Below are 14,843 nucleotides of genomic sequence, written 5' to 3'. Positions count from 1 at the left end.
TGCCCTCTCGCCCTGCATGCTCGCCCGCCCAGCGCCGCTCACTGCCCCTGGCCGGCTCACCTCACTCCACCTAGGGACTCTCTCTGCCCCTGCGTTCTGCATCCACCCCGCGTTCAGGGTCCTTCGCTCGGTTGTTTCTTCACCCATTTGTGTAGCTGTTCAGCACAGCGACCCCTTGTCACTCAGTCATACACCCAGTCCCTGGAGAGATGTTCCTAAGGGTTTGTTCCTTGTCAGTGGCGGCATAATAAATGACCACAAACTTGGCAGCTTGAGGCAAAACACGCTCACTATCTCATAGTTTCCTGGGTGGGGAGTCTGGGCAGAGGCTAACGGATCCTCTGTTCAAAGCTTCCAGGCTGCAACCGCAGCTCCGCTGGGACTGTGCTTATCTCAGGATCGTTCTTATCTTCCAAGTTCCCCTGTTCAGGGGCAGGATTCATCTTCCCACGGTCGCAGAACTCAGGGTAGCTTGTCTGGAGACTAGTCAGAGAAAGCCTGAATAGAGGTCCTCTTTGAAAGGACTCGCCTGCTTAGGCCAGGCCCACCTCGGCGTGGCCAAAGATTAGGCGCCTTAATGACACTGCAAAACCATTTCCACACGAAGTAGTCTAATTCCGGGAGTCGCAACCCACCACCTCCTCATATTCCGCTGGGTAGAAGCAAGCTACAGGTCCCACCCCCACCCAGGGGTCACGGGGTGTCGCCTTAACATGTGACTCTAAGAGCCGGTCACGCTGGGGCTGTGCAGTGCTGCTCCCCTGCTGCCCACCCTCCTGGCACCCCCTCGCAGCAGCCCAGGCAGGAGCTGCCTGACTGACCGCCCCTCCCCCCCAGGTATGCGACTCAGACACAAGACTGGACCCCAGGGCGCTGCTGGAACTGGTGCAGGTGCTGGACGAGGACCCCCGGGTCGGGGCTGTCGGCGGGGACGTGAGGATCCTTAACCCCCTGGACTCCTGGGTCAGCTTCCTGAGCAGCCTGCGGTACTGGGTGGCCTTCAACGTGGAGCGCGCTTGCCAGAGCTACTTCCACTGTGTGTCCTGCATCAGCGGGCCGCTTGGTGAGCAGGAGTGTGGTGGGGGGCTGTGGGTGAGGTGGGAAGGAGAAGAGGAGCCAGATGGCCTGAGGAAGCGATCAAGATGGGGAGAGCAGGCGCTGGGAGGCGGGAGGTGGGGGTGGCATTTGGTGTAGAGCTCCAGGCTGGTGAAACAGCATGGATGTGGGCTGTGCTGGGGGGCGTGTTGGGGGGCAGGTGTAGGAGGAGCTTGTTCAGAACAAGGTTGGGGCCAGGTTCGGGGTGGAAGCGAGTTTTGGGGTGGGGATGGCGAGGGGAGGGGCTGAGGAAGCATTTACTAGCGATGGGCTTGGCGTGGAGTTTGTTGAGGTGGGTCGGCTGCGGGGCAGCCATGGGGCAAGTCTGGGTCCCGCGGCTTGAGGACGGGGCTGCGTTGTCATGGGAGCGAGGCGGCTGGCCGCAGCACAGCTGACCCTCCTGGGCGCCTGTGCCCCCCAGGCCTGTACAGGAACAACCTCCTGCAGCAATTTCTTGAGGCCTGGTACAACCAGAAGTTCCTGGGCACACACTGCACCTTTGGGGACGACCGGCACCTCACCAACCGCATGCTCAGCATGGGTTATGCCACCAAGTAAGCTGAGGGCCCGGGAGGCCCGGGGGGAGAGGCCCGTGAGGCTGTCAGGGAGAGAGAGTGTGTGAGGGTGTGTGTGTGTAAATCTCCAAACCCCAAGTAACCACAGGACAAGGGTCTCCACCAAGCTGGATACCGTGAGGGTGGGGGTGGCATTGGCCCTGACACACTCCACCCTCTGGACTCTACCAAGTGGAGGCAGGCTAGGGAGGAGAGTTCCAGCTAGAAAATACAAAGGAGATGAGTTGAGATGGCTTCACCACCCAGAGAAAATTACTCAAGGCCAGGCAGGGAGGGAAAGGGAAACAGGGCAGGGCCTAACTGTCAGAGAGAGAAGAATCCAGTGAGAGAGGAGGGCCCCCCAAACTCTAGGCAGTGTTTCAGGAAGAAGAGAGGCCACTCAGTGAGCCTGGGGGAGTAAGGTCCGACCAGGTGAGCTTCAGGGCAAAGTGGGATCTACCAAGTCAGACCCACTGGACTTGGGGTGTATCGGGGGACCCCTGCATTCATTTGCTCAAGATTCCTTAAATGCCTGCAGTGTTTTAAACTCTGGGGGAGCAGCAGTTTAGCAGAGACACAAGTTCCAGCTGACCTTGACTGGGGAGGCAGACAAGCGATATGCTGAATAACTTAGAGTGTGTTCCCTCCCTCTGATGTGCTGTGGAGAGAAAGCAAGCTAGTACGGGATGCCTCACTAGGGCGCCTGAGGGGAGACAGGGAGGCAGTCAACATCCTGTAGATGGGAGAATAGCAAGGCAGAGACAAGAGGAGGTGGAGAGTAAATGGGGGCAAGAACTTTGGATTGGGTGAGGGCGCACCGGGAGGGCTTTTAGCAAAGGGTGACACGTTTTTATAAGACCACCTCTGGTAGCTGCCTTCGAGTATTTGTGGCAGGGGTACAAGAAGAGGAGTTACTGAGATGCCAAGTGACTCAGAGGGAGAAATAACACTGTGAAGACTGTGGGGATAGAAGGATTTGCCCCCTCCTAACCAAAGGACCTCCTGTGGCCACCTGATGATTGTCCATAAAAGGCATTCTTGCTGGGCTGGCCTGGCTGAACAAGGGGCAGGCATCGATTAGTGATGTCTGCCTGCACATGAGCATAGAGATCGACTAGTGATGTCTGCTATGGCCACAGAAAGGGAGCTTGATGGCTCCTCTGAGAGGCTGAGGGGGGTGGGGGAGCCAGTGCCCTGGGTAGGAACCATGCCTGGCTTCTCTCTCACCACAGCGTCTGCCAATAAGAGTGAGCACAAGAGTATTAGTCATAGATGGCAATCGTATTAGTAACAGTGTCACTGAAGTGATGAGTAATACAATAGTAACATTAATCACAGTCAAACTAGCAGTAGTGGTAGCTAATGTTCATTGAGCAAGTACTGCATGCCTGACCTGAGCACTGGGCATTAAATCCTAATTGGAGCCTCCTGTAGCTCTATGAGATGAGAACCATTGTGGACCCCACTTGGCAAGGAAGATAGGGCGGGAGGCTGAACACCTGTGGATGCAAGAAGAGGGGGAGCGAGTGTAGGGAGAAGTGTCCGAGAACCAACAGGGGGGCTTCTGGAAGAGCTGCAGAAACGTCTGGAGTGACAGGAAGCCCTGGGGGGGCCAGAAAAGTTAAGCAAAGTTTTGGGCTCCCTGGCCTCCCGGGGCCCTGCCTGCCGACCGCCAGAGCGCGCCTCACCGCCGCCCCTCTCCCGGCCCAGGTACACGTCCCGCTCGCGCTGCTACTCGGAGACGCCCTCGTCCTTCCTGCGCTGGCTGAGCCAGCAGACGCGCTGGTCCAAGTCCTACTTCCGCGAGTGGCTGTACAACGCGCTGTGGTGGCACCGGCACCACGCCTGGATGACCTACGAGGCGGTGGTGTCGGGGCTCTTCCCCTTCTTCGTGGCGGCCACGGTGCTGCGGCTCTTCTACGCCGGGCGCCCGTGGGCGCTGCTGTGGGTGCTGCTGTGCGTGCAGGGCGTGGCGCTGGCCAAGGCGGCCTTCGCGGCCTGGCTGCGCGGCTGCCCGCGCATGGTGCTGCTCTCGCTCTACGCGCCGCTCTACATGGGCGGCCTCCTGCCCGCCAAGTTCCTGGCGCTGGCCACCATGAACCAGAGCGGCTGGGGCACCTCGGGCCGCCGCCAGCTGGCCGCCAACTACATCCCGCTGCTGCCCTTGGCCCTCTGGGCGCTGCTGCTGCTCGGCGGCCTGGTGCGGAGCGCGGTGCGGGATGCGCGCGCCGACTGGAGCGGGCCGGCGCGCGCGGCCGAGGCGCACCACCTGGCCCTGGGGGCCGGCGCCTACGTGGGCTACTGGGCCGTCATGCTGACCCTCTACTGGGTGGGCGTGCGGAGGCTCTGCCGGCGGCGGTCGGGGGGCTACCGCGTCCCGGTGTGAGGTCCGGGCCGCGGGGCTCCCGCTCAGGGTCCCCGGGGCGACCAGGGACAGCCGGAAGCCGGGAGCCATGAACTTGCTGCGTGACCTTCTGGGCCTCAGTTTCCCTCTCGGAAGTGAGGGGGCGGGCCGGGGTCTTCAGACAGGACTATGTGGGGGCTGGGGCCGTTGCGTCCCTGGGGGAGGGGTATTTATTGATCAGGGTGTTGATTTTGGGAGGCAGGAGGTGCGGTCCAAAGGTTGGCTGGGACCCAGCTTTCTTGCTGTTTTTAATCTCCATTTCTACTGTGTGATTAGGATGCAATAAAGTTTATTTATTTTCTTGAGTCGCCCACTTGTTTTTTTAACCGAGGGGGCTGCATGGTGAGAACTGGGGTCTTCAGCTTGAGTAGTTTTGGCTACTTTTTTTTTTTTTTTAAGATTTATTATGCACACAGAACTGGGGTACAGGCCAGAGGTGCAGGGGTGGTGAGAGGATTCACCTGAGTGGGGAGCAGAACAGGCAGATGGGCGAAGCACACTGAGGGGGGCTGTGGGTAGACAGGAGTGGTCTGCCGGGGGTCACCCATGGAACGGCACTGAAGTGGCTGCAGCCAGCTTGCAGTGCTGCGTGGTGCCACCGGGGAGGGCCGAGTTTTGGCCGCTTAGAGACAGGCTACTTCCCTTCCCTTGACTACACCCATTTGCAGATAGGGACATTTTCTCTACTCATTACAGACGTCTGCACCCACTACAGGCCTGGGTCTCTAGGCCCTGGGGCTGTCCTGGCCCCCCACTGGTACCCTCTGGGGCTACCTCAGACCTTCACTCCCTCCTCAGGCCTCTCCTTAGCTTGCTTCCCACCTCAGGGAGAGAACAGGCCAAGGTCCCCACCCCCTGGGCATCTTCCCTAGACCTGCCTGTGCCCTGGGTCACCCCTGCAGAGACCATGCCAACCCCTTCCTCCCAGACACCTGCCGGGCGCACCCCGGGGACGCCTGGCAGCTCCCTCACTCTACTGGCTCCTATCATCTTTCCACCTCCTGGGCCTCCAGGGCCCCCTTGACTCACCCCTGGCACAGAACTCTGGGACAGCCGCGCTTGCCGCCACTCCCCCCACAAAGCTCACTTTTAGTAAGTCACTACTTCACGCAGCCACCCCGTAATGTAGTCTTAGGGAATTCCCATCACCCCAAAAGGCCACACTGCCTCCTGTCTGTGGATTTGCTCAGCCTGGGGCGCGGGGCGCGCCGACCAGGCAGCCAGCTCCCTCCGACTGGATGGTGCCCAGGCTGTGCCACGTCTCGCTGCAGGTGACGCTGCAGGGTCCTTTCTTTGCCCCGACAGTCCATTGTGGGGACATGTTGCATTTTTATTACCCACAGCCATCTGGATGTTTGGGTGTCATGTTCTCTGGTTCCTGTGAATGCTGCTGCTGTGGACATGCACGCTTCCCCGAGCTGGCCTCAGACTCCTGATGCCCCAGAGTTCAACTCACACCATCTACCCTGTGCCCCCAGAAGCCAGCTACAAGCCGGCTGCCGTGCAGGGGCTGGCTATCTGACCCAGAGCGCCCCACGTGCTGGAGTGATCACAGAACTCAGGCGTTTTACATTGCAGACTGCTGGCTTATTGTAAAAGGATGGACACAGGACACAAACTCCCCAGAAGTGTGGCGAGCCAGGCTGGAGAAAGGGCAGCGCTCCCCAAATCTCCATGGGCTCACCAAGCCGAGGGTCTGGGGCCCGCTGTCCCCTGGGCCTTCTCAGAGGCTTCGTTACGTGGGCGTGAGTCACGGCCCCACACCGGTCTCCCTGCTCGGCTCCCCTACTGCACATCTTACCCCGTCTGGGGTACCTTGACTTCTCTCAGGTTTCTCGCAGGTGCATACGGCGAGGGTGTAGACTTCTGTCAGCTCTGATTTCTTCGCTGCTGTCTCTTCAAAGCCCGGCACGGACAAAGTGCTCGGCCAGTGCTGGCTGAGTGAACCAGTCACTCAGTGAACAAAAAGGACTACAGGCCCGGAAGCGTCTCAGACCCAGTGAGGATCAGCTCAGGGCCTCCCTGGTGGCCCAGGGGCCGAGTCTCAGCACTTCGAAGCGATCAGTGGCCACTGTGGCCTGAGTTCGAGTCCCCGCCCCAGAGGTGACCCTCAGAGTGCAGCAGTGTGTCCTGTCTCCCTGCTGCTCCCCTCAGCAGTGTCTCCATCAGCCCCCTACTCTGCTCCCCTCTCTCTCTGTGGAGTCCTCTCACCCCCCGACCCCCACCACCTCTGGCCTGCACCCTGTTGTAAGCATTCAAAAAAAAAAAAAAAAGAACACAAGCTGATATTAGGTCTGGGTGCCCATCCGGGATGTCCAAAGAGGGGGGCAGGAAGTAACTCCGAGTTGGGGCCCAAGAGGGAGGTGGCTCCCTGAGGGTCAGAGTGTAAACTTCACGTTTGAACAACCTGTGCAAAAGCTCAGAGACAGGCTGGATCTTTGCAGAAAGCTGGCGGGGGGACCAGGACATCAAAAAACTGCCCTAGGCAGGAAGGAGCAGGCACCCCGGCCCGCTGCGGGAAGGCGAGAAGAAACATGACAATAGCAGGGGTGAGCACAGGCCAGAAGAACAAGGGTGGACAGGTCCAGGGGAGGCGGGGCAGGGGATGAGGTTGGCTGAGGTCGGCGAGCGCCACAACCTCAAGGACTTGGGGGGCCTTGGCGAGAACTACGTGACAAGAACTGCATTTGGGAGCCCCTAGAAGTTTTGGGCGGCGGAGGGCGGTGCCTGGAGACAGCAGGCGGGCGCACAGCAACAAGCTTTGGGGTGAGGGTGTCTGCTGCAGGCGCGAATGCCGGAGCCTGCCGGGAACCTGGAGGGGCTTGCGCAGCCCTGGCTGACCTTGTCCCCGTGGGCGGCGTCCTGGCGCCGGCAGGGGGCCCTCCCGAGCCAGCACAGCCAGCGGCAGAGACGCAGAAGCTACAGCCGACAGGCGCCTTTACTTGAGGCTGGGGTGGGGGGCGGGCGGTGGTGGTGGGGGGGAACGCAGGCTGCCCTGTGTCAGGTGCCGCTGATGTACCACTCCCAGACCACCCTGCGGGGAGAAGAGGGGGTGCGCTGGGCCCAGGCGCCCGAGCCCCGCAGGAGGCGCTCGGCCCAGAGGCCCCGCACCCCGGGACTCACCACCCCAGCAGGGTCAGGCTCGCTGACTGCAAGGCGGCGATGGCCACCAGCAGCCACCAGTTGTCGGGCGTCAGGGCGTCGGGCCTGGTCAGCAGCTCGAGCAGGCTCGGGTTCCAGGGCTCCGGCAACTCACGGTCCGGCTGCGACGACCAGTTGAGCACCTCGCGGAAGGTGATCTGTAGATCCGTCTGGTCGCGCGAGCCCGGGCCCGTCACTGCGGGGGCGGTGCACGTCAGCCCCGCCCCGCGAGGCCCCGCCCCGCGAGGCCCCGCCCCGCGAGGCCCCGCCCCACACCGTTCAGGTAGAAGTAGACGCGCGCCAGCAGGAGCTCGTCGTCAAAGATCGAGCAACTGAAGGTTCCGCGGTGCGAAGGCAGCGCCGGCCGGATCCGCGCCACGCTGCCTCCGCTGTGCTCCAAGTCCCGGAAGTACATCTGCTGCTGCGTCCGGACCTGCTGGGTCATGGCGGCTCAGCGGGGCCCGCCCCGCCCCCCGCTGGCCCCGCCCCCCGCCAGGCGGGCTCTCTGGCCCCAAAAAGGCCCAGGCACCAGCCCGGGTCCCACCCGGGAAGCCTGGACGCCGCCCGCTGGTCCCAGGGCCTGCGGCAGCAGGAACCCGAACCCACTACCCGAGCCCCCCTTGCCCCTCCTCCCCCTTCCTCAAGGAAAGCACAGTTGCCCCAATACCTTCCGCACCGCCCCCGCCCCACTCACCCCTTCCGCGAACTTCCAGATATAGGTGACGTCCTTGTGGGGCAGCGTGAAGTTGACGGTGCACGAGAACCGGGCCTGGCGACCCCGAATCACCGTCACATCCTGCACTGAAGACGGAGCCGCGTCACCGGGGGCCCCGGCCCGCCCGCCAGGCCCCTGCAGGCCAGGCCTCACCTGGGCAGTCCAGCGGGAGGTTGCAGGTGAGGGGGGTGCACTCCTGGCAGCTGTAATACCGGATCTGCTCCTGGAGGCCTGTGGGGGCGCACGCTGGGCCGGCTGCCCTCCCCAGCCGGGGGCAGGAGCCCTCCCAAGTCTCTCGCACAGGCCAGGGTCCAATTACTTTGCTTTGGCACTGGCATCCACCTGGTGGTGGGCCAGGGCCTGGTTTAGTCTTCTCTAGGGCTTTCACTGGTCTCTCAGGATTTAAGAGGCCCACCCTTACCTTCCCACTGGGTATCCCTGGGTGCCACTCGACCACCTCCCTACTCCCCTGCAACCCTCGGGTTGGAATGGTGACCTTACCACAGGGTGGGATGCATTTCGGGGCTGTGAGGGAGAGGAGAGCACGTTATGGGGATGCCCCCTTTGGGCTAACAGGTGTTAAGCTGATGAAGGGATAGCAGTGGGGAGGTGCAAAGGCACACCTCTGAAGGGGAGTCAGGCCGGCAGTACCCCCAAGAGAGGGTGGGCATGAGGGCCAGCCCAGTATTCCACCCCAGGGGTGGGGTAGTTCCCAGGTGATCCTGGGGGGTGACAGGGCCCAATTGTGCAGGTTAGTAAGAAAGGACCCCCTCTTCCCCAGAGCTCAGGATCTGACCCAGAAAGAAAAGACAGGAACACGGGGAAAGGGTCCAGGAGGGAGAGGAAATCCACCTTTAGGGCAGGGCAGGCTCAGGGCCCTGCGGGGAGGGCTCCCCCTCCCCTCAGAGCAGCTCAGAGATGGAGCCAGGGCTTGGGGCTGAAAGGAGAGCCCAAGTTCTCCATGTATGCAGGCAGGGCTGAAGTCCATTTACCTGGTTTCAATTTCATGATTTCCTGCATTGCCTGGGCAGCACCATCGAAGGGGTGTTGATAAGGAGAGAGCTCTGGAGAATGGAGAGGGGCCTTACTTAAAAGGCCCGGTCTTGAGCCCCAACGCTGGACACTGCTGTCATGGTGTCTGTGCCCTTCCCTCTACATGGTGTGGGGCTCACTCTCATCCCCTCCTGCCCCGCCTATCAGGCAGACTGTCAAGCCCAAGTCCCCTTCCTTCTGACCCCTCTCTGGTGGAACACCCCTCTCCCTGCTTACCTTGAAGGAGAGGGGGAGGGGAAAGCTCCACTTCCTGGCTCAGGCCTACAAGGTCCTACATTTCCTCTCCCTCATCCCCTCCTTCATTCCCCCCAAATGCAAAAACTGTCACCCCTGGGCGTTTGCACATCCTGGCCCCATCTCCAAGCCTTTCTCCCCACTTCCTCCCGGGCCGCCATGTCTTAGGTCACCTCCCTAGAGGTTTCCCCTGGCTACAGCTCTCACCAGTTTGCTACAGGAGATGCTCATACAGCCAGCCATTGCTGCCTCAGCCTCTTACGTATGCAAACGTCCTTCTTTAGTGCTGAGTCCTCAGAGCCCAAACACAGAAAATGCTCAGTAGGGGGCCTCCTTGGTGGCACAATGGATTAAAGTGCAGCACTATGAAACCAGCGCAGCTGCTTCAGCATGTTCCATCCTTGGACAGGGGTGACCCACAGGGCGCAACAGACCCCTCCTGTCTCGCCACTGCTTCCTTCAGCAGTGGATTTCAGCCAGCCTGCCTGTTCTGCTCCCCACTCTGCCTCTGGTGAATCAGGGTGGACCTTAACCCAGTATGAGGGACTTTCTTGTAAGAGGAGGAAATGTGGCCAGAGCCCCGGGAAGGGGCAGTCATAAATCATCTCAAGTCGGAGAGAGAGCTCACGCAAAACCATGCCGCCACATCCACACCTTGACCTTGGCTTTCTGACTTGTTTTCCTTTCCACAGCCACCCAGTCTGTGGCCTCTTGTTACGCAGCCCTAGCGAACCGATACACAGGCATTGCCAGTTGCCTCCAATATTTTCTCTTCGGTGAGTAACAAAACACAGACTCTCAGGTGGGAAATGTCTGCTCCCCACCCCCACCAGCTAAAAGACTATCATTTCCCAGCTTTCCTTGCAGCTAGCTGTAGTCATGTAGCCTAGGTGGGATCATGTGACCAAATCCTGACCCTTGATTTGTCAGTGGAAACGTCACGTGGGTCACAGGAATAACTTCCAAAGTGGCCATCCACTCCCCTTCCTCCACCCTGCTGTGTGAAACTCGGACTGGATGGCTGGTGCCTCAGCTCTCATCCTGGGCCATGAGGATGCGGGCAGAGAGGAAGGGGCATGGCTCAAGATGATGCACACTAACTTTAAAATGCTTACACTTCAAGACTTGCTTTACATGGGAGCAACAAGCTTTCAGCCTTCAGAGTCTTCCACAGAGGGCATGGCGGATTCTGTCAAGAACATGGCTGAAGTGAAGATGACTGGGTAGAAGCTGGGGAGCGGGGTCATTCAAGCCAGAGAGTGGGTTCGGTATGCAGGGTCAGCGCCTCGGAGGGCTCTCCTTGGCCACTGAGCACCTGTGTGGTCTACATTTGGCCAGGAGGCTGTGGGCAGAGTGGCCTGGTCAAATGAAAAGCCAGGGGTTGGAGGAGTCATCCAAAGTGAGACTGATGGATGGGCCAAAGCAAAGGTTTACAGGGAGGGGAGTGAGTTGAGGAGAGGGAGAAGGGCTTAGAGATCTGGTAAACTGGGGCCCTCCCTGGTGCTCCAACCGGTGAAAGCAGCTTATAGGGCTGCGGCCAGGGAGCTGACCCAGAGGGCGACCTCTCCTGCCCTGCCCACTGCTCCCTCAGCAGTGTACTTCAACCTGCCTACTGTGTACCCCAGAGCCACACCCCAGCTCTTGTATGCATAAATAAATCTTTAAAAAGAGAGAGAGACCTAGTAAACTCTGAGTAAAGTAGGTAAAGCAGGGATAGAGTGAAATGTCCCTAGAGACCAAGGGTCTATGAGTCACAAGGGGGTGCAAACAGATGTCACCAAGTGGCCCCAAATAAGTACTAACTTAGCTTCCACTATCGCTGCTCAGGCTTGAGTCCCGGCTGCTGCAGCTGAGCACCCCTGCCTCACACCACACAGCTGCACCAAGTTCTATCCCAGGTGACCATGGCGACTCATTTCCTGCGCCCCAGCTTCCTCCTTCATAAAATAAGGCTGATGGCTACATCACAGGGTCGGGGGGAGGGGCAAAACAGCATGGGTCCCCCACTGCGCACCAGGCTCCATGTGACAATGGCATGAGGCCCCCCATCCTGAGCCAGAGGACATCTGTATGTGCTAAGAAGAGGTGCCTGGCACACAGAGTGTTCTAGAAGGGTCAGAGACTAGTATTGTCGCCCCCAAGTTTGAGGTGGGGAAACCGAGGCACAGAGGTTACGATGGTGGCCCAAGGTCACAAAGCTACATCAGAACCCAGACCGGTTTACACCCAAGTGTCAGGGTGAGTCCCAGATTTGTCTCCCATATGAAACACAGGGCTGTAAAATCCACCTCCAGAACTGGAGCCAGGACACCCCCCATACCCTGGGCAGGCCTGGCACAGTCGTGTCCCGCCACCCTCATGGTACCCCTCAGCTCAGCTTGGCCCGCGGGGGCCATTCAACTAGTCCCAGCCACCAGGTCCTCCCTGCGTCTGCCCTGTCCCCCAGTGGTTTAGTTAGACCCTGGCTAGCTCTTTCCTGAAATCCTCTCCAGCTGCTTCCCCAGCTCCAGAGCAAGCCAAGTGCAGCCCAACCCACAGCAGCGGTTCTCAGAGCACGCTCTGGGCCAGCATTAGGAACGCTGCTTTCAAAAGGGCTCGGAATGGCCCAGAGCCTCCCTGTTGCTCCTGGGGACTAGAGTGGCGTGGTCCACTGAGGCCGGAGCCCAGTCCTTGCCCAGAAAAGGCCAAGTCCCACGGGCTGACAACCACAATGCCATCTTGCAGCAGGGGAGGAGCGGGAGTGAAGGACCGGGGAGCAGGGTGGTGGCTCGTGGGTGGGTCACTGGTGGGAGGGCTGCAGCTCGGGAACAGTGGGCGACCCAGACAGGAGAGAAATGTGTTTTTAGAAAAAATTCCTTCCCCTAAGTGATTCCAGACCCACTGGGCCCAGGAACCTGCATTCCAACAAGCTCCCTGGAGATCACACACACGCACACACACACGCACACGCACGGGCCCTGCAACTGCTCTGACGTCATGTCCTCTTACTTTCTCAGTGACTCCACGCCACTCGCACTGGCCCCAGGGCCTTTGCACGGCCCTTCTCACAGCCTTCTCCTTCAAACCTTCACTCCATGGACCTTCTCATTTGTCCCGCCCCAACCAACCCATTTAAAAGACCACCCGACTAGCCACCTCATTCCCATTAGCTTGTGCGCAAGGCCCACCCACGCCACAGGCTGTGTCACTGACATTTACTATCTCCCCCACCCCCTAGCAACACTGGGGGGGGGCCTTGCAGTGTGGGTCACAGCTGTGCCTCCAGAACTGCTCCCCAGCACATTCAGTAAACATCTGTATCGTATTGCACCAGCTTCTCCCGGCCTCCAGTCTCTCCCTCCACCTGGAGCTGACCCTTGAGTCCCATGACCTCAGCTGAACGCTATAGGTTGGCATCCGGATGCCTTCTGGGGGGTCGCGGGGACCCTGGTCCTGGCATCCTAGCCCAGCTCACTGTCGGCCTCTGCTCCTGGCTTCATCTCAGGGTGATGACACCCCCTGGGTAGAGCAGAACCTCCCTATTTTGGGGGATCCTTGTCAAAAAGCTTTGGCGGGCAGGCAAGGGAGAAACCATGGTACACCACAGACACAGACGCGGCTCAGGAGGGAGGAGGGGGCACTCCCTACAGCTGTGCCCCGCCCACCCATCACCCCAAGGGCTCTGGCTGCTGGCACCTTTGGAGGGGGTCAGTGGCCACTGCCCAGCCTGAGGCCCCTCTCCATGCCACACCCCCAAGCCTCCCTCTGTGGCCACCTGTTTTCCAGATGAATAGCCCCACGTGTCCAAAATGCTGAGTCACTTTAATAACCATGGGGACCGTCTGCAGCACACCTGGGGGACAAGTCACCACCCCTCACAGGTGAGCCATCACCTGGCCAGAACCTCACCAGCTACATAGCTGGTAACCCACCCCCCGCACCCCAATGAGCTCCAGCTACTTCTGCACAGCCGCTTCACCCCCCCCATGCCCAGCGCCCCCATCCCGGCCAGTGGGGCCGCCCACACTCACTCAACTTCGACCTCCTGGGCCACTTCTTTAAGTCGTCCAAGGTATCGAGGAACTCTTTCTGCAGTTCGGGTCTGTCCTCATAGCCTGGGGGTGCAAGGGCTTGGGGCGAGCCGCTCCCCCAGTACCACTCCCCACCGCGGACAGCCTGTCTCCCTGGGACACCCTGTCTCTGGTCTCTGCCCGGCCTCTTCCCTCCTCTCCACAGCCTCTACCCTCCTGTCTCCAGGGTCTGTCACCCCATCTCCACCCCTAGTCGCCGCGGCCCCACTGAGTTAGCTCCTGGCCTCTGCCTCAGCCCCGTCTCTGCCCCTCGGTGTGCCTCTCTGGGAGTCCCCCGGCTCCTCACGGATGTCCAAGTGCTGTAAGTGCTGAAAGGCATTCTCCAAGGACTTCTGGCATTTGCCCCGGTCCCAGGGCCAAAACACTAAGGCTCTGCAAACGTCGTACCGCTGATTTGAGGTGGTGAAGCACAAGAGACAGGCCCAGGCTGGGGCCCTGAGGATGGTCAGGGCTACCAGGGCAGTGGGGACCAGCAGGGCCATGGCGAGGGGCTAGGGGAGAAGCTGGTAACCTTTGTGAGGTCACCGGGTGGGGGGGGCGGGACAGGCCCCTGGGGTCAGAGGTCACCTCTGCTGAGGTCAAATGTGAGACAGCAGCAGCTGAAGGGGTTTGTGGGCAAGGTCAGGCCCGGCCAGGCCGGCTCTCCCCAGGCAGGTGGCTGGGCCGGACGCCAGGCTCCCAAGAACCTCACCTGTGACCCTGGACATCCTCACAGGTTAAAGGGTCTCAGGGACCCAGAGGCCGGCATGCCGGGTGGGGTGGCCCCAGGGCCCTGAGGTGAGGGGTGGGGCAGGGGAGTCAAGATGGCTGGGGCACAGAGTGGGAGGTACAGGAGGCAAGAAGCTGAGTGGGGGGTTGGGAGGGTCAGAGCCCCAGAAGCCACAGGAAGCAAGAGGTGGGCCAGCCTGCAGGGACCCGGAGGAGCCCCCAGAAGCAGTGGGGTGGGCCGACAGGCAGGAAGAGCTTCCTTGGTGTGAGGGAAGCTCTCTGAGGGCAGCACGAAGGGCCAGAGCAAGACAGGGCAGAAGGGCCCGGCCCCTCTCCCCGGGGCCACTCAGCCTCCCTGGTTCATGACAGGGGACTGCAGTCAGGGGCTGGGGGGCCCCACCGGGCGTCCTGTGCAGGGCGCAGCCTGGGGAAAGCTAGGAGGCCGTATAGTGATCTCCGTGGGTGTCCTCCTCAACTATACAACCTCCTACCTCAGCCCGGGGGGCGCGGCAGGTGGACAGACACACAGAGAGGACAGGTGGGGGCCAGGAGGGCGGGGAGGCCCAGCCGCGATGGTGAGCCCCCGACACAGACCCACAGACACGAGCTTGTGTGTGGCGAAGGCCCCGCAAGGTCGGTTCTACGGGTGGGTGCCAAGACCCAGGAATGGGCCCCCGCCTCCTCCCCCAGACCCCCTCCTCCGCCCCCACACCTAGAACCCCTCCCGGACACTCAGCCCAGACCCCTGGTCTCCTCCCCCAGACCCAGGAGCCAGGTCTCATCCTCCTCCCCCACACTCAGAGCCCAGGGCCCCCCTCTCCCCACACCCTGAGCCCAGGCCTCTGGCCTCCTCCCCACCCCCAGAGCCC

The 14,843-nt window shown here is 60.8% G+C and overlaps 2 protein-coding genes across 7 annotated transcripts in view; one reads left to right on the top strand and one right to left on the bottom strand.

The window, feature by feature from the left end:
- Positions 1–6,184, top strand: part of HAS1 (hyaluronan synthase 1) — a 7,140-nt gene extending 956 nt beyond the window's left edge. The window contains exons 2-4 of the mRNA XM_012733536.1: positions 838–1,063; positions 1,517–1,649; positions 3,360–6,184. Coding sequence (XP_012588990.1) covers positions 838–1,063; positions 1,517–1,649; positions 3,360–4,035 — 1,035 coding nt within the window. The 3' untranslated portion in view covers positions 4,036–6,184. The remainder of the gene's footprint in view (positions 1–837; positions 1,064–1,516; positions 1,650–3,359) is intronic.
- A 107-nt stretch (positions 6,185–6,291) lies between these two features.
- LOC105854458 lies at positions 6,292–13,915 on the bottom strand. 6 transcript variants are annotated; one of them, XM_012733600.1, is made up of 9 exons: positions 13,553–13,915; positions 13,207–13,290; positions 8,902–8,973; positions 8,411–8,434; positions 8,063–8,140; positions 7,889–7,995; positions 7,471–7,627; positions 7,177–7,390; positions 6,292–7,087 (listed from the first exon to the last, which is right to left on the bottom strand). In XM_012733600.1, the coding sequence occupies exons 1-9, from the start codon at positions 13,746–13,748 to the stop codon at positions 7,054–7,056; spliced, it is 966 nt and encodes a 321-aa protein (XP_012589054.1). In that variant the 5' UTR covers positions 13,749–13,915; the 3' UTR covers positions 6,292–7,053. The 6 variants fall into 6 exon arrangements, with proteins under 6 accessions (XP_012589054.1, XP_012589053.1, XP_012589055.1 ...); XM_012733599.1 differs by having other exon boundaries at positions 8,063–8,434; XM_012733601.1 differs by lacking the exon at positions 8,411–8,434.
- Positions 13,916–14,843: the final 928 nt, after the last annotated feature.

The sequence above is a fragment of the Condylura cristata genome, unplaced genomic scaffold, assembly GCF_000260355.1.
Source record: "Condylura cristata isolate star-nosed mole 26May11 unplaced genomic scaffold, ConCri1.0 scaffold00041, whole genome shotgun sequence".
Taxonomy (NCBI): domain Eukaryota; kingdom Metazoa; phylum Chordata; class Mammalia; order Eulipotyphla; family Talpidae; genus Condylura; species Condylura cristata.
The sequence above is the reverse complement of the archived record's forward strand: the minus strand, read 5'-3'. Positions and strand labels throughout refer to the sequence as shown.

Coding starts and splice junctions, on each gene's coding strand:
- LOC105854458 (XM_012733599.1), bottom strand. CDS start 13,748: ATGGCCCTGCTGGTCCCCACTGCCCTGGTAGCCCTGACCATCCTCAGG. Junction 8,435..8,901: donor AATCATGAAATTGAAACCAG/GTAAATGGACTT, acceptor TCTCCCTCACAG/CCCCGAAATGCATCCCACCC. Junction 7,088..7,176: donor AGCCTGACCCTGCTGGGGTG/GTGAGTCCCGGG, acceptor TTCTCCCCGCAG/GGTGGTCTGGGAGTGGTACA.